Source organism: Phoca vitulina, unplaced genomic scaffold (assembly GCF_004348235.1).
Source record: "Phoca vitulina isolate PV1807 unplaced genomic scaffold, GSC_HSeal_1.0 scaffold4, whole genome shotgun sequence".
Classification (NCBI taxonomy): Eukaryota; Metazoa; Chordata; class Mammalia; order Carnivora; family Phocidae; genus Phoca; species Phoca vitulina.
Window position 1 is genome coordinate 16,202,189 of NW_022589707.1, and position 23,239 is coordinate 16,225,427.

The 23,239-nt window shown below is 47.9% G+C and overlaps 1 protein-coding gene across 2 annotated transcripts; it reads right to left on the minus strand.

Annotated features, from left to right (window-relative positions):
* Positions 1-176: 176 nt before the first annotated feature.
* TSPAN33 (tetraspanin 33) lies at positions 177-19,994 on the minus strand. 2 transcript variants are annotated; one of them, XM_032401605.1, is made up of 8 exons: positions 19,690-19,994; positions 6,429-6,486; positions 5,637-5,761; positions 5,208-5,282; positions 4,065-4,160; positions 2,618-2,746; positions 2,054-2,215; positions 177-1,861 (listed from the first exon to the last, which is right to left on the minus strand). In XM_032401605.1, the coding sequence occupies exons 1-8, from the start codon at positions 19,789-19,791 to the stop codon at positions 1,760-1,762; spliced, it is 849 nt and encodes a 282-aa protein (XP_032257496.1). In that variant the 5' UTR covers positions 19,792-19,994; the 3' UTR covers positions 177-1,759. The 2 variants fall into 2 exon arrangements, with proteins under 2 accessions (XP_032257496.1, XP_032257495.1); XM_032401604.1 differs by having other exon boundaries at positions 5,637-5,764; positions 19,690-19,993.
* Between the last annotated feature and the right edge of the window lie 3,245 nt (positions 19,995-23,239).

The window sequence follows — 23,239 nt, forward strand, 5'->3', positions numbered from 1 at the left end:
GGCAGCGAGGAGACTTCGGGGAACACTAAGAGCATAACTGCGTCCCGCAGCCACGTACCCACTCCCTGGCAACCCGGCTCCCAGCTCCTCCCGGGCGGGGGGCGGAGGCGCCGGCTCCGGCCGCCGCGGGGGCGGGGACCACCCACAGCGCCGCGCGGCCCCGCCCCGGCCCCGCCCCCGACGCGCCCGCCCGGCCTCCCGGCTAGCCGCCCTCGCACGCTTCTCTGGGCGTGGGGAAGCCCCGCGCCCCGCTGGCATTTTTTTCTGAGTACTCCTTTAAGTACGGCGGGCAGCGGTACAAGCTCCTTCAGATGAAGATGGAGGAGGGGGCCAGAGGGCCCAGACTGGGGGTGAAGAGCTGGCCTTCTTCCTCCTCGTTCCCCTCCCCGCCCCAGCGGAGAGTGCTAGACTCTGATTTCCAGCTGTGTTCTTACCTACCCCCGTCCTGAAAGTTTTGGGTGGCCAATTTTAATTCAGTTTAGTTTGGGGAAAAAATTAACATCAGGTTTTAAGATAACATTACGCCGTTCCCAGGTCGGAAGTGGGAATCTTTCGACCTAATTTAGACCGGGGGGGCGGAGTTGTGGGAGGGGAGGATTGCATCTGGTTGAGGGAGATAGGGCGAGGGATGGGGCCCGGGAGGTATTGTGGTGTTAGGGGAGTCTCCAGTCCCCACCTGGAGAGAGGGCCCACCCGCTGCGCCCTTCTACCCCTCCCGTTCTAGTTGCCAGAATGGAAAATTCATGGAGTCCAATTTAGCGCAGGTCAACAAACTTTTATTGCCACTTCTGGCTCCCCTGCCCCTGCAAAATCCCCGCTTCTTACACTGTAGAAACACTGAGCTCTGGTGTAATGGGGGCGGGGGCGGGGGTGTTAACCTTGCCTCCTCTGCACACTGCCAAGGTTAAAGAAACCCCACTTGCTGGAGAGCGAGGGCCAGAGGGGAGGAATTCAAGGGCACAAATGGCTCAGTCCCACCTCTGCTGGCTGCAGAGTATAAAGACCATGGTTCCAGACCTTTTAAAAAAGGGTGGAGTGGGGGAGAGGGATGAATTTGGCTGCTGTTGTACCCCTTGCCCTTGCTGCCATGTTTCCATGGAAATGAGGGAGGGGCAGGATGTAGCTCACTTTGACTACCTGGAGGGATGGCCGGGCAGCATTTAGTAAACGTATCGCCTTCCACTCCTACCCAACACATACAGCTGTCCCCAGTCGACCCCAAGCTCACTGCCTGTTCCACTCCCTTCCCTTCTGGAGCTGGTATCCTACCAACTGGACTCCAGGTAGGGCTGTTAGTGTCCACTCTCCAGCCAGGTCTTGCTGGCAACAGATGGAATCAGTATGTCCAGCAGCCTAAGTAATATCAGCCCTGGTAGAACCATTGGTTTAGTGCCTCAGTGAAAAGCACCACCTAGTACCCCCAAGACTCTGTGCAACTGATGTTTCCCAAACATCTCTGCCCAGACAAAATTAAAAAAACAACAACAAACCATAAACCCAAATGTGTAAGGTTAAAAATAATGCAAAATAACTCTAATAATGCCGAGGGCTAGGATGGAGGAGAGGAGGAGGTGCATCCTTCCTAGACTTGAGCCACCTGTGCCCCCTGCTTTCTGCCCAGCTGGAGTTGGCTTCTCCCCACTGGGCTGTCGCTGGGGAACTGGAATCCAAATCTCCGTTTGGTGCTGAGAGCTATACCCACTGCTATTGGTCGGTGAGGCTTGCCTGTCGCCATAGTGAGGAGGTGCGGGGTGAATTCTCAGTACCATGGGTCAGCTCGGTGCTGCTGGTTGTAGAACTGTAGTTTGATCTGATCTTTGATCTGATTCACAAGGATCTGGGACAGCAGGATTCCTACCAGCTGGGAGAGGCGAGATGGATCGGACCCTCAGCAATGAGTGATGTCTTTGTTTTCCCTGACTCAATCTTCCCAGTATGGTTAGCACCATCCCATCCCAGTGCCTGACACCCTAGCTGGTCCGCAGGTGCCCTCCCCTAAACAAAGGAGCCTTTGCAGAATTTTAAGACCCACAAGTCTTACAGGGTAAGTTACCTGGGGGATGGCCAGGCCCAGTGCTACACCACCAAGAAGGAAGAGGTTGCTGTGTATCCAGTTGACCAATTTGTCAATACAGCCATTGGTATAGATGACTTTACTAGCCTCCAGGTATTCAAGGGCCTGCATACCTTGGCCACACATGGTGTTGATCACTGCCTGGGGAAAGAGTTGAAAAGCCAAATGGAACTCCCATTCCCAAACTTTTTATTTCAGGTCCTAGCTTATGGTCTTCCCACCCTTCCTAAATTCCTAAATTGTTAGGGAATATATGTGGAGGATCCTAACTTGGAAGTTTCTAAATGCAAGCTTCCTTCCCTCTGGGAGATCTGAGTTCAGTTTCCCTTGCTTTAGAGACCTGCACCTTCTGAATCCCCACGTGGACCGCAGGAGTGAAAAGTTAACAGAGCCATTAGATTGGGGCAAAGAGAAACATCTGACAACTGTCCTACAAAATTGATTGGTTAAGCTAGGGAATGGGGATTCCCTACAGTGGCTACCCTAGTCGGGAAGTAACTGAAATTGCTGCCCAGGAAGAAATGAGGTGGGATGTAGGCTCACCTGGTTTGGGGTAGGCAAGCAACAGGAGTAAGGCACAGAGCAGCGCTCACGGCTGGGGTTGTCTTCTGAACAGTTGAAGTACATGTTCTGGGACCAGTCCCTATAGGAAATCCCTCCACAGCAGCTGAACTGCAACAAAGCCCACCACAGAGGTTAAGAATCACCCACTCCTCACACTGAAGTGACCAGGGGAATTCTCAGAGCAGCCAAAAGTCCGTGGCCAGCTTCCATTTGTAAATTCAGGCTGTTTTTAAACACAACCTTAAACCTTGAGCTCACGTTTCTCAGTGGCCTTTACCTTTATATACCTTGTTATAACGACCATAGTTGTATATATATTTTGTTTTTCACATTCAACTATGAGCTCCTTGAGAGCAGTTTCTGCATAGTATAGAGGCTGCAAAAGGAGGTGTTCAAAAACATTGGCTGAAATAATTAAAGGATCAGTGTTGAAAATGTTTGTTTTAATACAGAGAAAACAGAAGAGAATCTTCAATATTATGGGCCCATAATTACTCCATGAAAGCAAGTAGGATCCAAGTAAGTTGCACCAAGGGAAGGGGAACTCAGTACTGGTCTCAAAAGCACTTTTATTTAAAATTCAACTTTTGATTCATAGCAGCATTATTCACAATAGCTAAACGATGGAAGTGACCCAGGTGTGCATCAAAAGATGAGTGAATTAACAAAATGTGGTGGATACATACAATGGAATATTATTCAGCCTTAAAAAAAGGAAACTTTGACATATCCTACAACATGGATGAAATTTGAAGACATGCTAAGTGAGATAAGCCAGTCACAAAAGGACAAATATTGTACAATTCTACTTACATGAGGTCCCTCTAGTGGTCAAATTCATAGAAAATAGATGGTAGTTGTCAGGAGTTGGGGTAGGGGGAAATGGGGAGTTAGTGTTTAATGGGTAGAGCTTCATTTGGGGAAGATAAAAAAGTTCTGGAGATGAATGTGGTGATGGATGTAAACAGTGTGAGTATACTTGGTGCCACAGATCTGTATACTTAAAAAGGTTAAAATGGTAAATTTTATGTTATGTACATTTTACCACAATTTAAAAAACTTAACTTTTGTATAGGAAATATTTAAAAATCTGCCACTTCCTTATCCCCCTATAAGTAACCACTTAGAATAGTTTCTACATATCCTTGTAGATTCCTTTCACAAATATGAATACATATTCTTTCCTCCCTCTTTTTTTACACAAATGGTAGATTACTATATACACTACTGTTCTGTTCTCTTAGAAGTACTTTTAAAGCACTCTGCTATGTATGGTTTTTTGCCAAACCTCCTTCCAGAATCCATTACCTGGAAGGTAATGAAGAAGTCCATAGGCCTGGAGGGTGAGGTGTCTCTTGGGATGGCATTAACTTTTGCCTACAGCCTCTGAGACCACAGCTGACCTCCCCCCACTCCTAGCCCATACCTTCTTCTGGCCAAAATCAATGAGGTTCTGTAGATCCAAGTCATCGCGGTAGTGCACAATGGCATTATTGATGATCTCACTCACTTTCCCTCGTGCCTGCCAGAGACATGAGTAGGGAATCAGAACACAGGACTAATCCCTAACTGCTCCTCCATTCAGGAATAACAGTAGACAGTGGTCATCCTTCTTCATGTAAGTCAGCCTTGAAATCAGAACCAGGTCCTAGGTTGATGGCCAGTTCCGAAGCCCATCCATCCCTGGGCCCTCAGGTACCAGTAGGCAAGAGAAACACAGGACCTGCTGTTGCCTCTTCTCAGAGCCACATTTTCGAGATAATCCAAGATTTATTTACCTCTGAACACTATTACCACAAAATACTTGTTGATGCAAAGCAGAGAATCTAATATTAATTTTAGTAGAAAAGGGCTTACAAAGCCGAGACACTGACCTCTAGTGGACAGAAGAGAACTACATCTCTTTAGACTCCAAACAGATCATTTTAGGATTTTACTAAGCCAGAAGGACTAGGACATTCTGAATGAACTCAGTGGCTCCCCATTTCATAGTTTCCACCATGCTTTCTTCCTTCTTGCTCTGCTACTTCCCTCAAAGTTTCTTGTCTATAGTCCAATACTATCCCCTGGCAATCATTTGCTCTTTGAGAAAGGAATTCTGGTTCTTAACTAAAAGGACTGTCACTAAATAGCAGATCACTTCCAGCTATGGTGAGCACTGCTCAAAATCTCGTTTACTTTCCCCCTTCTTTCCTTCTGTTTATCCCAATAAGCAATGTTTAGAAGAAATAAAAGATTCTTCATGTTGTCTATGGTCTACTTGATAATTGTGTTTTAACCAATAATTTGCCATTAAAGTTTGCAGATTATTTTAACTTTGTGTTCATAGAATTTATTTTCCTGTTGGCTTCTCAGACTGTCAGAGGAAAACACCTTACAATATGGAAATCCTCTTTAAATATGGTGACTTTAAAGGCCATTCGTTCATCCCTAAGGAGAATCTTTCAAAGGCTGATGCTTCTCAGGGGAAGGAGCACTGTGGTTAATTAATCAGGCTAAACATAGGCAGGAACCTTCTCTTCTTCCCTCTGGTTCATACCTGAGGAGGCCCCTTGGCTCCCAACGTTACCTTGTCTGAGAAGACGAAGCCCAGGACCCCTGCAGCCAGCTGTAACAGGAACACGATGGTGAGGCAGAGTGAGAACTGTGGGGAGCAGGCAGGAAAAGGAGACAGTTGATTACCATGCTGGGCTCTAGCCCCTCCCAGGGCCATGGGGAGTACTGGGTACTGGGGAGCTATGGGGCACTTCTCTCAGGTGCCCCATGCATGATAAAGGCCTCTGCCTCCACCATGCTGTCTTGAGGGTGGCCACCCTGTGCTGGGTCATCTGGGCTGAGCTCTATAGTGGGGAGCAGACAGCACAAGCTTGGCGGGGGGAGGGGGAAGAGGTGCAGAGGAAACTGAAAGGTTGTAGGAATGGCATCAGGAGCCTGAGAGGCATATGGAGGAGGCCAGAGTCTTTCTGGTGGGGCCCCTGACCACTCACCGACCACTCACCGTCTGTAGGAGGCAGATGTTCTCACGAAGCGATCCAATACAGCCGCAGAAGGTGAGCAGGAACATAAGAACGCCCACCACAATCAGCAGGATGGCAGGGTCCACTGCCAGGCAGGCCAAGGCTGCTTCTGGGGGAGGGGCTGTCTCTCAGTCTGAGCCTGGTGCTGACTGAGAGTGATACCCAGGGACGAGGTGGGGGTGCCCCCCAAAACTGTTCTCCTCTGCAGGGGGAATCTCTAGTATGGTTGGACGACGGTTATGGGGAGGCAGTGCTCCCCTCCCGTGGGAGAATAAAAAGGGCCCAGAAGGGTTTGTGACATTTAATTTGAGGAGCTAACAAAGTGAGAGCCTTTATTCCCAAGCTTAAGAGAGGAGGAACCACTTTCGCTCCAGAAAAGAATTAGAATGGCATTAGCTCCCAGTTTTGCAGATTCCGTTTCCTGGAGACTTTGTGCAGTAGAACAGGAATGGAGGTTGAGTTACTTCAGGACAGAGTGAGGGAGGAGCTGAGGCCTCGGATTACTCTCTGCTCCCCGAGGCCTACCTCCTTTCCTAGACACTTCCTAAGCCTAAAATGCAGGCAGATCCTGGGAGATTCGTGGGAGCTTAGGGAAATCCTGGTGAACCGGCATGGCCTACCTGCTGCCTTGGAGTAGGGTGTTAAGATTGGGCTAGAAGGTTGCTGTCCTCTTTAGCCCCATTGCTTACGTGGGAAAGCGTATTAGAGGGCCAGGGCTGAAGGAAACAGAGGAGGAATAGTCACGGGGAGACGGAGGGGGGCCTATAGCTCACCTGCATGCTTCATGAGCCGAGCGTAGACTCCCACAGCCACCATCACCATGGAAATCACCTGTGGACACAGGGAATGAGGCAGACCCTGAGATTTTGGAAACCAGAGAGCCCGCTGTAAATTACCTTCAGAAAGAACAGGAGGAAGATGACTTTCCTAGGAGCCAGAGATGAGCATCTCTGTCCCCCCAACAGATACAATTGATAGCATCTGTCTGCTTTGCCTCCAAGAAAAGCTTTTACCAAGGTGATCTCATTTGATCCCCACAACAGAGTTACCTTGCGGGGCAGCTATTTTCCCTGTTTTACAGATGAGCAAATTAAGGCAATTCAAGGTTACTAACAGTGGTTAAGAATGTGGACTTTGGAGTCAGTCAAACCTGGGCCTCTGATAAACAAATCACTGAGCCTCAGTTTTTGTACCTGAAGATGGGAATTTAAAACAACTACATCTAGGGGCGCCTGGGTGGCTCAGTCGTTAAGCGTCTGCCTTCGGCTCAGGTCATGATCCCAGGGTCCTGGGATCGAGCCCCACATCAGGCTCCCTGCTCGGCGGGAAGCCTGCTTCTCCCTCTCCTACTCCCCCTGCTTCTGTTCCTGCTCTCGCTATCTCTCTCTCTCTCTCTGTCAAATAAATAAATAAAATCTTTAAAAAAAAAAATAAATAAATAAAACAACTACATCTAATAAAACTACCGTGAAATTAGATAATGCATGGAAAGCATTTAACACAATGCCTGACAATAAATATTATCTATCATTACTAATAGTTAACTTGTCCAGGGTCACAAGTTTTGAATTTGAATTCAACTACATCAAAGGGAAGGGTTTTTTTTTTTTAAAAGATTTTATTTATTTATTTGACAGAGAGAGAGAGACAACGAGAGAGGGAACACAAGCAGGGGGAGTGGGAGAGGGAGAAGCAGGCTTCCTGCCGAGCAGGGAGCCCGATGTGGGGCTCGATCCCAGGACCCTGGGATCATGACTTGAGCCGAAGGCAGATGCTTAACGACTGAGCCACCCAGGCGCCCCAAGGGAAGGGTTTTTAAAAAATATTTTATTTACTTGAGAGAGAGAGAGAGAGAGTGCATGTGTGCGTGCAAGAGAGAGCATGATGGGGCGGGGGTGGGGCAGAGAGAGAGGGAGAAGCAGACACCCTGCTGAGCAGGGAGCCTGATGGGGGGCTCGATCCTGAAACCCTGGGATCATGACCTGAGCCAAAGGCAGACACCAACTGACTGAGCCACCCAGGCGCCCCCAAAGGGCAGGTGTTAAAGCTGAAGCAGGCCTGAGTAGAGGCACACTCCCAGGTTTCTAACTCTCTTGGGGGTCAAAATGGTGTCAAATGCAAGAATGCAAGTGCATCCCAATGTGAAAGAATGCATGCATGAATGCATGTGTGTAAGTAAAATACCAGACTGCCTTGGCAAAGGAGCCTTTATCTTTATAAACCTGGATTCCAGTGTGGAGCAAAAGAGTTTAGACACTTCAAACTTCCGGGCTCCTCTTTGAGAGACTAAACCTGTCAGAGACTACCAGCAATCCCCAAAGGGGCCTTTTCTGCCCCACCTCCACCCCCACACCAGGCCTCCAGGAGTGCAGGGCAGCCCAGCGTTCACAACTCTTGGACACTCTTTCTTTGTGCCCAGTCCCCAGGCTGGTGCTAAGCTGCAGCTGGCTGTCACCATGGCAATAGCTGGGGCCAAGCTCTGGCTGGAGGGAGTTCTCAGCAGCAGGGACTTGACCAACTCAGTGGGGAAGGAGATGGCTGGCTAGACTCCACTGTCCTACAAGACAGAGACCAGCTGGAAAGAGCCGTCTTGGGGCTTTGGTGGGAGAAGGGAATAGGGCCCCTAGAGAGGGAATAGGGTCAGAGTAGTCCCTCAGCAGAAAGACATTTTTCCTTAGTGGCCTCTGCCTTCTGGTGCATTTAGCAGTAAATGGAAAGCCTTATCTAAAACCGTATCTTTCAGGACTCTTCTCTGGCTATATACCCAGCCTTGCCCCTCAATCATTTGGCACTGCCTCGGACTCAGGGCCAGATGTGTTATCTGCTGGCCCTTATGCTCTTTGTCCAGGAGAGAGGGAGCTGCTTGCAGAGCTGGGAGTGGGGCTGGAGGTGCAAGCTGGCTTATTGTCCCCCAGCACAAGCAGGCTGAGGGAGCAAGGGGGAGTGGGTGGGGAGGCGAGGAAACCACACGAAAGAGATCCCAGTCACCCCCGAGGCCTGTAGGCACAGCTCTTTGCCAGAGTGACTGAGCATCTTGGCCTGCCCTTTAAAACTCCCCACAGCCAATTAACAGTTCTGAATATCCTTTTACTGAATCACTGAAGGGTATGTATCTGCTCTTTATTTCTGTTGTTCCCAGACTCCTCACTGTTTTGCAACATGTTAAATTTTCACTAGGATGTATAACTTTCCACAGAGATGGTCTCTGATTAAATCCTAACACAGCTAAAACAAGAAAGAGAAAGTAAAGAGGTGCCACGTCTCGCGGTAACTTAATTCCACATGTGGACCTGTAATTACAACAGTTGCTCTGTCTTTATTTGCGGTAGGTAGAATAGTGTCCCCCAAAGATGTCCCGTCCTAACTCCTGGAACCTGTGAATATGTCACCTTCCATGGCCACAGGGGTTTTGCAAATGTGATTACGGATCTTGAGATGGGGAGATTATCCTGGTGGGCCTTAGAAATAGGAGGCCAGAAGGTCCAAGTCAGAGAAGGAGATCAGTATGACAGCGGAAGAACAGGTTGGAGAGGTGTGGTGCCAGGAGCCAAGGAAGATGGGCAGCCTCTAAAAGCTGAGAAAGGCAGGAAATAGATTCTCCTCTGGAGCCTCCAGAAGGGACCATCCCTGCCGATACCTTGATCTTACCCAGTGAGACCCATTTTGGAATTCTGACCCCTGGAACATAAGAAAATTAGTGTTGTAGTAAGCTACGAAGTTTGTGGTAAGTTGTTAAAGCCACAGTAGGAAACTAACACATTGTCCAAATTCCGTTCATCAGCTGCTATGCACAAGGTACTCAGAGGACCGCAGAGATGAGTGAGATATGGTCCCTGCCCTTAAGGAGACCTGTATGTTATATGGGAGAGGGACAAGAAAAACCAGAGCCTATCCTTTCCAAACTTGGTGTCATTAGGACGGGCGGGAGGGCAGGGAGAGAAGAACTTAAAACTGTTGATGTCTTGGCTGCACCCCACACCACGTATTTCAGAATCTCTGACACTGGAACCCAGGCAACAGTACTTCTGAATGCGTTCCAGGTGATTCCAATTTTGAGAACCACAAGCCTAAAGCACATTCAGCCAGGGATCTAGAGCAGCAGGTGCAGGTTACATTAAAATTGAGATGAAGACTTTAATATTATCGTTAACATTTAATACGATCACTAATGACACTGCTTACCTGGAGCTCACTAGCTAACTCTAAAATTCGACATTTCTATCACTGATCTGCCTCTTTATCCTGGAGTCACAGCTTGCCCTTTCACACCCCTATTCCTGCCCACATCTCCCACCCTGAATTCTTCAAAGCTACTGTCGTCCCAAGGTTAATGCCGCTGCCGTTAATAGCACAGCATTTTAGAGCTGAATAGAACCTTCGAAATGAGCTCAGCCACTCACCTCTTTTTATAGATGAGGCCCAGAGAGCACAGCGATACTTGACCAAGCGCACATGGGTACAGAGGAAACATCTGGACTAAACCCAGTTTCCAATCGCAGTCTGGAACTCTTTCCACCATATCAGGCTTTGCCACAAAATCCTTATAACACCCCGCAATATCGCCAATGACCTCCTTTCGTGATGAGGATGAAGATAAAGACACTTCTTAGAATGGCTTTTCATATTCTGGCGAGAATGAAGCCTCACTGGAAATTTTTAAAAGCTAGACACAGTTTTTAAAATAGCTGAGTCTAGCAAAAGGCATGTTCCTGAAGAGTTGTCAAATTATATAAAATAGCTTGCACGCACCAATACCTTTATCCTTATAGAAGGTGAGTAATCACCTTATAATGAAAATAGCCATCCCCTGGGCTCCTTGGGAAAATGGTTCAATCTACGACTGGAGCAGGAGATATACAAGATAAACCTGGGGTATCTCGTGGTGCCAGAAAGTAAGGAAATGCTCAAAAACAAACACCCCCCCCCACTACTGTGGGTATGCTAAAGTGACATCAAAATAAGGAAGTATGAAATTATTACCCCAAACATAAAATAAATATCCATGAGTCCATATGGATAAAAAGGACTTAAATTTTTTTAAAGAGGACTTAAATAAATAAACGAGGGAGAAAAGACAAATCTCCCAAATCAAGAGTCGGACGCTTAACCTATTGAGCCACTCGGATGCCCCCAAAATCGAGGAAATTCTAATTCTGTCACAGCCAACAAAAACCTAAGGAGACAGGACAACTAAATGAGATTTGGTATCCTGGATGGCATCCTGGAACACAAAAAGGGTGTTACGTGAAAACTGAGGAGATCTGAATAAAGTATGGACCTCAGTGATAATGATAATAACATTAATTGTCACGAATGTATACTCAGGTCACGAATGTACCATACTCATGTCAGATGTTGAGAGAAACTGGATGTGGGGTATATGGGGATTCTCTGTACTATCTTCTCAATCTTTCTGTAAAACTAAAACTGTTCTAAAAAATGAAATCTATTTAAAAACAGCCATTCCCAATTTGTTAGGTGTTAGTTGGTTAGTAAATCCACAGTTTTTAATATCAGATTTTCCTAAACTGGGGATTCACTTGCATGCAATTTCACAAACTTTAATTGGGGGGGGGCGAGAGGGTTGTCCTTACACCAAAGTATGGGACAATGGATCTTTTTTTTTTTTTTTTTAAGATTTTATTTGACAGAGAGAGCACAAGCAGAAGGAGAGAGAGGGAGAAGCAGGCTCCCTGCCGAGCAAGGAGCCTGATGTGGGACTTGATCCCAGGACCCTGGGATCATGACCCGGGCCGAAGGCAGCCGCTTAACCGACTGAGCCACCCAGGCATCCCCAGGGCAATGGATCTTAAAACAGTTCAGGTGTCAAGAGCACCACGAAGCTACAATGCTCTGTTAGTATAACCTATACAATTTTGACATACTAAATTCTTTTCTTAAACTTTAATATGCTATCACTGCTATCTAATTTGCAGTCCATATTTACTTTTCCCCAATTCTCCCAAGAATGTCTTTTTAACTGTTTTTTAAAGATTTTTTTAAAAAGATTTTATTTATTTATTTGACAGAGAGAGACAGCGAGAGAGGGAACACAAGCAGGGGGAGTGGGAGAGGGAGAAGCGGGCTTCCTGCTGAGCACGGAGCCAGAGGCGGGGCTCGATCCCAGGACCCTGGGATCATGACCTGAGCCGAAGGCAGACGCTTAACGACTGAGCCACCCAGGCGCCCCTTAAGATTTTTTTTTTAATTTATTTATTTATCAGAGGGGGGGATCGAGAGAGGGAGAGAGCCCAGGCAGGGGTTGCCACAGGCAGAGGGATAAGCAGGCTCCCTGCTGAGCCACCCAGGCATCCCTATAACCGGTTTTGGTTTTTTTTTTTTCTTTTTTTCTGATCCAGGATCCCATCAAGGATCATGCATTTAGTGATCTTTAGTGATCAAGTCTCCTTTGGCCTGGAAGAGTTTTGCAGCTTTTTTCTTTTCTTTGGTTTTGGTCTTTCAAGACACTGACTTTTAAAAAATTGTGGTAAGGGGCGCCTGGGCGGCTCAGTCAGTTGAGCATCTGCCTTTGGCTCAGGTCGTGATCCCAGGGTCCTGGGATGGAGTCCCGCATCGGGCTCCCTGCTCCGCGGGGAGCCTGCTTCTCCCTCTCTCTCTGCCTGCCGCTCCCCCTGCTTGTGTTCTCTTTCTCACTATCTCCCTCTTTCCCTCTCTGTCAAATAAATAAATAAATAAAATCTTTTAAAAAATAAAAATAAATAAAAAATTGTGGTAAAATACATATATCAAAAAAGTAACCATTTTACAGGTCAGCAGCCTTAAGTCCATTCACATTGCTGTGCAAGCATCACTGCTATCATGTTCCAGGGCTTCTTCATCACCCCAAATAGAAATCTTTAACCCATTAAGCAGTCGCTCCCCCCCATTCCCTCCACACCTCCAAACCCTGGCAACCACAGGTCGGCTTTCTATCTCTATGGCTTTGCCTATTCTGCACACTGCCTATAAATATGGCTCTTTGGGTCTGGTTTCTTTCACTGAGCATAATGTTTTCAAGGTTCATCCATGCTGTGGTGTGTATCAGTACTTCATTACTTTTTATGGCCTAATAATATTCTGTTGTATGGATATAACACAATTTGTTTAGTCATTCACCCACAGATGAACATTTGAATTGTTCTCACATTTTGGCTACTGTAAATAGTGCTGCTGTGAATGCTGGTGTACAAGTTTTTTTTTTAATACCTATTTTCAATTCTCTTGGGTATATACCCAGGAGTGGAAATGCCAGGTCATATGGTAATTCTATGTTTAATTTTTTGAGGAGTTACTGGACTCTTTTTCCATAGTGGCTGCACCATTTTCCATTCCCACCAGCAATGTACCAGGGTTCCAGTTTCTCCACAACCTTGTCAATACTTGTTCTGACATTTTTTTGACACTGGCATTTTTATTTATTTATTTTTAAAGATTTTATTTATTTATTTGACAGAGAGAGAGGGAGACAGTGAAAGAGGGAACACAAGCAGGGGGAGTAGGAGAGGGAGAAGCAGGCTTCCTGCGGAGCAGGGAGCCCGATGCAGGGCTCGATCTCAGGACCCTGGGATCATGACCTGAGCTGAAGGCAGACGCTTAACAACTGAGCCACCCAGGCACCCCCCCTTTTTTTAGTAAGCTCTATGTCCAATGTAGGGCTGTAGCTCATGACCCCAAGATCAAGAGTTGCATGCTCTACCAACTGAGCCAGCCAGGCGCCCCAACACTCATTTTTTATAAGTCCAGGCCAGTTGCTTTGCAGAATATCCATCAGTTTGAATTTATCTGATTGTTTCCTGACAATTAGATGCAGGTGACACATTTTTGACAGAAATATTACGCAGATAATGTTGTGTCCTTCTCAATGTGTCATGTGAGGAAGCACAACATATTAATTTCTATCGTGGAAATAAGGAACAATTTACTAAGCAATGACAAGGCTGTTAAGCATATGTCTCTACATCTCATGAAACAATAATACAGGCACTCCTCTAAATAGTTGCCTGGTTTTCCATAACACCTGGTTGCTCCTTGTCCCCTTCCCTTTGCCTTCTGCGAGCACTTGCTGGCAGATAAGCAGCCACAGATACTAATGTTCACGGGAGAAAATAGAAAATGGAGAAAATTCTCTCCATTATTTGACTTCTTGTCTTGCAAATTGCAGAAAGACAGCCATGATTTGGTGTTATGAGAAAAACCCTATTCTAGCCCCTGGAACACTCACGGCTTCGGGGCCATTATAATGCACTAAGGGAGGAAAGGTTATAGGGCCCAAGATGAAACTCTGAACAAAAGTTCTCCTGGCTCTAGTGCCCAAATGCCAATAATTACAGGCAAATTGGCTCTTGGAGTCCACTTGGATTGTACCTTAAGACCAAGGTGGTGTGACAAGCCCTGACAAGTGGACCCAGGGAAGGCTCTCGGAGACAACAGTGGGGTCTCTGTTCCCATGATAGATACAAAATGTCTCTGTGAGCTATAAAATCTATAAAGACATCATTAAATATCACCTCTCTCTGGCTAACAGTAGAAATATGAGCAAAGGGGGTTTGAAGCTGAAGGAAGTCAGACTCAAGGTTAGCTAGCCCTCACCTAGACTCAATCCTCAGCTACTTGCCACTTGTCAGAAGGAGCACTCATCCGAGCTCTCCAAGCCCATCCCTAACAGGTGACCTCTAGGAGCTCTTTCTAGCAACAGTAATAGCTACCCTTTGTTGAGTGCTAAGGGTCAGGCACTGGGCTAGACTCCTTATACCTATTCTTTCATTGAATTCTGACCACAGTCCCAACAGGGTGTTAGTATCTCCATTTTACAAGAACTGATGTTGGGAGAATTCAAGTAACTTTCCCCAGCTCCCTCAGAGAGTGAGCAGCTAAATGGGACAGAGGAACCTAAGTCTTTATGTCTCTGGAGCTTTGTGACCTGGCCCATGCTTTCACCTGGGATATCACGTGAGGTGGGAAGAAGCTGCCTGTAGTCCTCTTGGGGGAGTAGCTGATAATCTCCAAACTGGGTGGGGCTAAGGTGGGGGGGGGATAGGAGAGCTCAAGGACATGACGGTGCCAGCAGGGCCCAGAGGGAAGCCCCTGGAACAGCACCCTGAAAGGGGAAGACATGGCATCATGATGCAGGGCCCACCAGCCCCTGAGAGAAAGCCCTGGCCTCGTCTGTCTCCACATTCTAAAGTCCAGTCTACACGAAGTGGGTGCATCTATCTCAAAGTCCTCTCCTCTTCTTTGGAATCTCTTCCCCTCTTCTTTTGAAGGTGGTGGTGGCGGACAGACAGCTGCGAATAGAGTCATTCCCTGTGTGGGAGTCAAGACCTTGCCCCTACCCAGAGGGACGTGGGGAGGAAGGGGTCTGTACCTCTGGTTTCTCAGTCCTCTCTATGCTTATTTCTGGATAAGCCTGCTCAACCTAAAGCAGGGCCCCTTCTCTCACTGCCCAGGCTCTGCATGCCCTGGTCCTCATGTGGCCATCCCAGCACCATGGTTCCTGAGTTTCTGAGGTGACAACTATCTATGTCAAACTGGCTCTTGGCTTTCTCTCTCTGGATTGGATGGAATTGTCCTGCTGGAGTGGGGGAATCCACAGAACTGTTTCCTTTCCAATGTCTGGAGCCAACCATTTAGCTTCTCTTTAGGCCTTGGCTGGTCTTGGTTTCCCAAGGTTATACATGAGGGATGGAAGTCCACAAGGGCTCACAGTAGTATAAACACTCAAACTATGGCCCTGGAGTTCCCAGCCTGACACAGAGTCTGCTATCAAGACCCGAGAGGTGTTACATGTTTTCTTTTATTCTTTTATTTTTTCTTTCTTTCTTTCTTTTATTCTTTTAAAGGTTTCTTGAAGTTTATGATTTTCTAAGGGGTTCAAGGCAAACAGAGCTGTTGAGATAAGAAAGCATGTGAGTGACTTGACAGCATAGGATATGTTTCTTGTCTTCATTTTTTTCTTTTAATTAAAAGAATGTGACTACGTCACTTATTACAGCCTGCCTAGTCTACAGGGAAAGGAGGAGAGCTGGGGGGGGGGGGGGGGGGGGGATGGGCTCTGCCTCCTAATGTACTTAGGTGTGGGTGTGTGCGTGTGCGTGTGCGTGCACTGGGGGTTGTGTTAGGTGGTGGAAAGGGCCCCTGCCACTCAGGAGAGGTTTTTGCCAGGCTTGATGCCTGGTCATTTCCTCATGGCTTCTGAGCCAGGTTACAACAGATGGTGCTGCAGGTGGTATGGGGCATTCTCACTGCCCTGGGGACTCCAATACAGTGGTCCTGGAGGGAAGAGTGAATTTCTTAAAGAAGATACCTCACTAGAGGCCTGGATCAGTCTAGGAAAGACCCGGATGGGGGTCCACATGTACTGCAGTGGAAATGAAAAAATCTGGGTGCTGTAGGTAGTAATTATGCATGGCCCTGAGGGAGATGTTGGAGGGGATGGCTGATCCGGCTTGGTGGGGGGGGTGGGGGGGGCGGTGCTAGGCCACAGGACCCAGTGCAGAAGAGAACACAGTTGGATCCCTCTCCCCCACCAAGAATGCTCAAGGACTTCCGGTTGTGCTGCATCTTGACAGACTAGTGTCCATAAGAGAGGGAGGAGGGGCATCATGCCTTCACCTGGTAGGGGCTGCTCCATCATCTGCCATTCAATAAGCATTCAATAAGTACCCAACCTGCCAAACTCAGCTGGGCACTGAGAAGCAAGAAGTGAATAAGGCAGTGTACCCTCGGGGGCCTGAAGTCTAGAAGAGGAGACATAAATAAACACATAATTGCAGCAGAGGTAAGGGATGTGACAATCAAGGTATATATAAGGTGTCATGGGATCCCCAAGGCATGGCCACCAAGAAAGCCTGGGCTGAGTCACAGGGACTGGAGGTCTGAGTTCAGCCTGACTCAAAACCACCCCAACTGCTGCCCTGGGTGGAAAAAGGACCAGCAAGGAAGGAGATGACCGCTATGGGCAGCACTGATAGTGTTCCTGCCAGTGTATGCCCGAGGCTGATAAAGAAATATACCATGGCATTGATCTTCCCTCTGCACAGAGCTGTCCGACACAGGGAGGGGAGGAAAGTCAGCTACTTCTTAACTGAAAAACTGTAATACAACTTTTGGGATCTTGGAGCAACTCCTCTGGGTCATGGGATCCCAACAATCAGGGATCCAGCAGCATGATTCTGGGGAGAAAACCAGAACTCCTAGGCAAAAGGAGAAGTGAGATTTGAAACGTGAACAGGAGGAACAGGTCCTGCTCCCAAAGAGGCCAGCAGCCTTCTGAGTCAGACTAAATGACCCAAGTAGCAGCAGGGATGAGCCAGTGCCACCACTGAGTGTGACCCCAGGCAATACTGGCTACCTTCCCAGTGTGTCCCAGCACAAACACGGCCCATATACAGCTCCCCCAGCAGCTGGCCAGAACATGCACTCTTCCTGGAAAAGCAGAGGGCCAACATGGGTGCCTCCTGGGCAGAACAGGGGAGTTTGATTAGGATGGTGAGAGACTACAAAAAAGAAAGCGCAGGAACCAGTCCCTGAAGGGTGGTAGGAAGAAAGAGGACCCTTGAACTGGGGAAGCAGCCCTTCATCTCCAACTGCTTTTGTGTGGAATGTAGCTCTACGACTCTGGGCCTGGGGGAGATATGACACTCAGCAACACCCAAAAGGTACGGGCCTCTGGGAAGGTCAATGTCCCAGGGACACCAGGACACAGAGAGATGCATCCTTAGATCCAGCCCCAGGTCCTGAAGAAAGAAAACAGTCCGAAAAGTGATGCATTCATCTTTAAATAGTCCACAGAGGCAGAAAATTTTTCTCCTTTAGAGGAGAAAGATTAAGGACAGAGAGACAGATATATTGGCTTAGGGTCACACAGTAAATTGATGCCAGAAAGGAACTGGGCCTCTTGTCCTTCATTGTGCTATTTCTAGAGCCTCTGACTTTTTATGAGTCTAAAGTAGGGCCAAGAAGGGGCTCTTCTCTAATTTGGGGTGGTGCCAGCTTGGTTAGCCAGGTCCTCTGACCCTGAATGAATCATTTTCACCAAGGCAAATGGGCCTATGAAGCCAAACTCTCTCCCTGGCTGCAACCTCCCAAAGTCATTTGTCTGCTAAAAGGGGGGGATGGAACAGGGTGGGGAAGTCCAAGAAAATGACCATGAACGCAAGTGTAACAGATGCACCCAGCTGTTGCCGCTGGGGAACACAGATAAGGGTGAACTTCCAACGGCTCCAAAGAAGAAGCAGAGTCTTGGCTGATAGAGAAACTCAGAATGAGGATCTGAGGCCCCTGGGATGCTAATGCTGGCTCTGAGGATGGTATGTCATCCCCCAGGATGGCATGTTACTGGCCTGGCACATTCAGGGAGCATGTAGGAGGGTTCACTGGGACTTGCCCTTAGGCAGGGAGTTTCCCTTAGACCATCCCCTAGCCCCGGCAGAGTGGTGGGGAGTTTTTCTTCTGTTCTAACCTCCAGCTGAGGCCGACCCTAGACCATGGGAAGTTGAGTCACCTAGTAATACTAACTCCCCAGCTACAGTAGCAGTCATCTGGGCCACGGACTTCCCCTAGAGGCACTGTAGTTCAACAGAAAACCACTAGATCAAACTTACTAACTAGCTGTTAGACCTTGGATAAAACAATTAACATCTCTGTGCTTTAGTTTTCTCATATATAAAATGTGGGTGCTGGACAGAATGTCTTCTAGATTTTTTTTTTTCCAGTTCTAAAACTGAGAATTTGTTAGGAACTCAAACTTCATTTTTCCCAGTACAGTGGCTGAGCTCTTATCACCACCCTCTGGGATTTCTCTCATTTGTCCCAACAGGCCAGCACTTATGCACTTTGTGTCTGTTCTTCAAACCATGGCCCCTGTAAACCTTTCCAGCAACTGGCTTAGATGCCTGGTCTGCTCCCTCTCCTAGGAAACGCATTTTAGACTCAAGCTTTCTCTCTCCTGCAAGTCTGAACTTTAGGTCTCAGGCTGAAATGGGCAGGGATAATGGGCACCTACAGCAGCTGCTCTGAGCGTGGCTGGAGCTGGAAGAGAATGGGGGATGGGAGAAGGACCTCTCTGTGTTCTCAAACCCAGAGGAGCTCAGGGACTCTACAGAAGTGAAACGGAATTGAGCTAGCATTTCATGATCTGGTCCGGGTGGATTCCCAGCTCCAGCGGAGTGTTTCTGCCATCCCTGATCATACTGGGTTCGATTTTATGGAGGAGGGAACTAGGGCCTACAGAGATGAACGTATTGCACAGGTTAGTCAACAACTGCAGGTTGGAGACAAGAATCCAGGTGGGCCCAGTCCAATATTTTTTCCAATTTTCCACGCTAATCATAAGATTCTGAAAGGATTGCTGGCCTTTCAGCCCAACACAAGGTCCAATTTAAAGAAGCTGAAGACTGTCAGGCTCCAGGGCACGGAGTCTGGTCCTGAGAAAGGTGGGGCCAAGTTTGGGACAGTGCTGGGAAAGGCATCCACATCTGGAGGCCATTCCTGCCCTTCTCAGCGTTTGGGAGGAGGGGGGCACCAGAGGCCTCCAAAAGGAAAAGATGAAGCCCTTTAACGCATCCTCTCTGAGGTAAGGGGAGGGGAAGGTCTGGGTTTTTCCCCTTTCCTCTTTTTTCTTTGCTGTTGGGCCTCCCAGCCCCCAGGCCTGAAAGTCCCCCAATCATGAATGTACCAGTGGATCTGCTTTGGGCCAACAGGAAAACCCGCTTCTCCCGCGCAAACCCATTTTTCTGGCCTGTCACAGATGCTCATCCGATGACCAGAGGATACCCGTTAAGTCTTTACTGAATCTCTTGCATTACCCTCCTCCTCCCTCCCCCAACAACCCCTCCGGACGCGGCGCCAGTATGGTGTCCCTCCCCAGGATAAATTACCCCAAAGTGTCATCACCCAGAAAACTAAGCAGTGCCGTTCACGACGCTCGCCTTGAACCTGGCATCCCGGGACGCCCCCTCCTCAGCCGTGGGCAGCCCACTGCACCCTCGAGGGGTGCCCTGCAGCCCAGGTGCCCCCAAGACCCCCACGACTCACCCAGAAGAGCATGTTGAAGAAGAAGAGCAGGTATTTCACCAGCGGGCTGACGAAGGTGAACTCCTCCCCGTAGCCGGCCGGCGCCCCGGGTCTCCGGGCCATGGTCCCGCCGCCGTCCCCCCGGGGGCCTATCTCCCCGCGGCGGCCGGCCCACCTGCGCGCCCTGCGCCCGGGGGCATGAGCCGCGCCACCGCGGGAGCCCGGGAGGAGGGGGTGCTGCGCGGCGGTGGGAAGCGCCCGAGCCGTGCGTCCGGGAGGAGCGCGGGCAGGGCAACGGCGCCGCCACCGGAGCCGCCGGGAGTCGCGGGAGCGGCGGCGGGCAGCGTGAGCCGCCCAGAGTCCGCGGCGGCGGGAGGACCAGCCTGGCCCGCCCAGCTCCCAGGAAACCGGGCCCGCCCCTGGCCGCCCATTGGCGCGGCTGCCGAAGCCTGACTTCTCATTGGTCGGTCGCTGATGTCACTAAGTGTCCAGCCATCCCTCTCCTCCGAAAGGCGGGGGAGACACCTGTTCTGTGAGGGACAACTTGTTAAAGGGTCAGTGGTTCTGCCGCCTCTCCCGAGAAGGGAAGCATCCAGGCAGCAGCTGCTCAAGGAAGAAGGGATGAGATGGAATGCACACTGCATCACACACCCGTGTCCTCTACCCGGTTGCTGTACACATATGCAAACACACATACATTAAAATCAACAAGTACGTACGTCGTGTGTTCAGCAATGCGCCGAAAGCTGTGGGAATACAAGAGAATAGAGTGAATCCCCGGGGGGATGACAATAAAATCAGGGAGACAAAACTAACCTACATATAACAATTTGAAAATATTTAAGAGTAGCGGCAATCCTGTTTAGTAACTACATATTTTAAATGCTTATTTCAGAAGCTCTGTAACCCACTAGTGGAGATTTGGAAGCATCACCAACAATCCTGCCATCCCAATTCATTACCGTTTCAATACCCCCCTTCCTATTTCCTTAGAATCTTGGTCTATAGACAGACACTGTTTTTAACATGTTGATCTGACACAAACAGGTTGAGTGCAGTGTAGGTAGTGGACATTGTGCTGGCTACCATAAGTAATACAAACACCAATGTTATTGATTGAATGTTTGTACCCTCCCCCCATTCATATTCCTAACTGCCCCCTCCCCCCCAGATGATGGTATTAGGAGAAGAGGCCTTCGGGAAGTGCTTAGGTCATGAGAATGGAGTCCTCATGAATGGGATTAGTGTCCTTATAAAAGAGACCCCAGAGAGCTTCCTCACCCCTTCCACCATGTGAGGACACAGGGAAAAGACAGCCGCCTAAGAACCAGGAAGTGGCTCTCACCAGACACCGAATCTGCAGGAGCCTTGATCTTAGACTCTCTGCATCCAGAATTGTGAGAAATAAGTTTCTGTTGTTCATAAGCCCCCCAAGCTATGGTATTTTTTGTTATAGCAGCTTAAATAGACTAAGAAAGGGATTCCACCTTCATCAGTTTCATGACCTGGGCAAGCAACCGATGCCCCTGAGCCTCAGTTTCTTCAATGTTACATGGGGAGAGTCCTGTCCTACAACGTTGATGTGTGGATTAAATAAGATAATGCATGCAAATCACTTAGCACAGGCTGGTACATTGACAGGTTCACTCAAGGCAGTATTTTGTTTGAGCAGAATTTAGAATCCAGTAGGGAAATATAACTGCACAAATAACTACAGCACATTTATTTGCTGGAGAGTTAGTGAAGATACCACGGCAAGTGAAATTAAGGGAGGAAGACACTTAGAATAGAAGAGATGAAAGGGGAGGGTAATCCAGGTGGACAAAAGGGTGAATCACAGCCTGGAGGCGTAAAAACACACTGTGTGTTTAGTGAAAAATAACCAGATTGGTTTGGCTAGAGCATAGGGTATGCTTAGTATAGCAGTGGAAGATAACACTGACTGATGCCAATACATGTTGAATTGAGTTAAAATCATGGAAGGGCTTGAATGCCAGATTGGGGAGTTAGTGCTTCATCAGTTTGGAAATAAAAGGTTGGGTTTTTTTGTTTTTTTTTTTAAGTTTTTATTTTTAAGTAATCTCTATACCCAATGTGGGGCTTGAACTTACAACCCTGAGGTCAAGAGTCACATACTCTACAACTGAGCCAGCCTGGCACCCCCAGAAATAAAAGTTTGAAGAAAGGAATGATGTAAGATCTGTTTTGTTTTTGTTTTTTTTTTTAAAGATAAGGACTCTTTTTTTTTTTTTTTTTTTTTTAAGATTTTATTCATTGAGCACAAGCATGGGGAGCGGCAGGCAGAGGGAGAAGCAGGCTCTATGCTAAGCAAGGAGCCCGATGCGGGACTTGATCCCAGGACCCTGGGATCATGACCTGAGCCGAAGGCAGATGCTTAACCGACTGAGCCACCCAGGCATCCCTGTTGTTTTGTTTTGTTTTGGTATTCGGTTTTCATTTAGAGTGGGAAAGAGGTTGGGAGAGGAAGGTTTGTTAGGAGTCCATTATAATAGTCTAGATAATCAGAACTTCGGATCTGATTTAGAGGTGAGGGACAGAGTTGATAGGAAAGGGTAGTAGTGAAGCCATTGGGAAGACAGGCTCTTTAGGGCTAGCTATGGAGGGGGTGGGTAGGGTTGACAGGAGCTCTAGGGATGGGGTTCAAAGAAGTGACTGAGACCAGGTTGCTGGGGGATGGGGCATTAACAGGTGACCGCTTGGAGATCCGTTTTAGTATAAAAAGTGTGGGTTGAACAGAGGTCATTCTGCAAGAAGTTAGGAGTGAATGGGCAACCAAGGGTGTGCACCCTTCTTCAGATGTTAAAGAGGTGAGAACTGAGAAAAAGACCAAGGTGCTGAATGTTTCTAGTAGACGGCAGTTCAGAGATCAGTTTTAGATCAGATTAGTTTTAGACAGGAAGAGGAAGACAGATCACAAGGGGTCAAGGAGGGAATGGGGGTGAAGTGGAAGCTGTGGATGAAGACTGTGGACACCTCAATCTAGAAATTTGAAGATTATAGGAGCTTTGAGGGACCTTAGAATGAATGGAAAGTTCTCTTTCAGCATACAAGAGGTCTGACATGTATAGGAAAACAAGCCAGTAAAAATGGATTGAGGTTGATAATGGATGGGACAAAGTTTTGGGGTTAATGGGTAGAGATGGCATTAGGAATCAATGGGATGACCACAATGTCCATCAAGGGTGGACAGGATGGAAGTCAAGGATGGTGGCTGTATAGCGGGAAGGCATGCAGCTGTAGAACAGAGAATGAGGAAACTCTCCATGTACCAAGAGCAATCTCCAAGATAAATTACTAAGTGAAAAAAAGCAAAGTGAGGAACAGTGTATATAAGGTATGACATTCTGATAAAAAAAGACAAAAATAGGAAATGACATCGGTATTAGCTTGCATCTACCTAAATAAACTCTGGAAAGACACAGAATATCCTTTGAGGAAGGAGGTTATGTTCTGGAGTGAATGAGAACCAAGATGTGAAGAATGAGACTTTACACTGTGTGCCATTTTATTTTTTTTGATTTTCGAAGCATGGAGTATATTAACTCTTCAA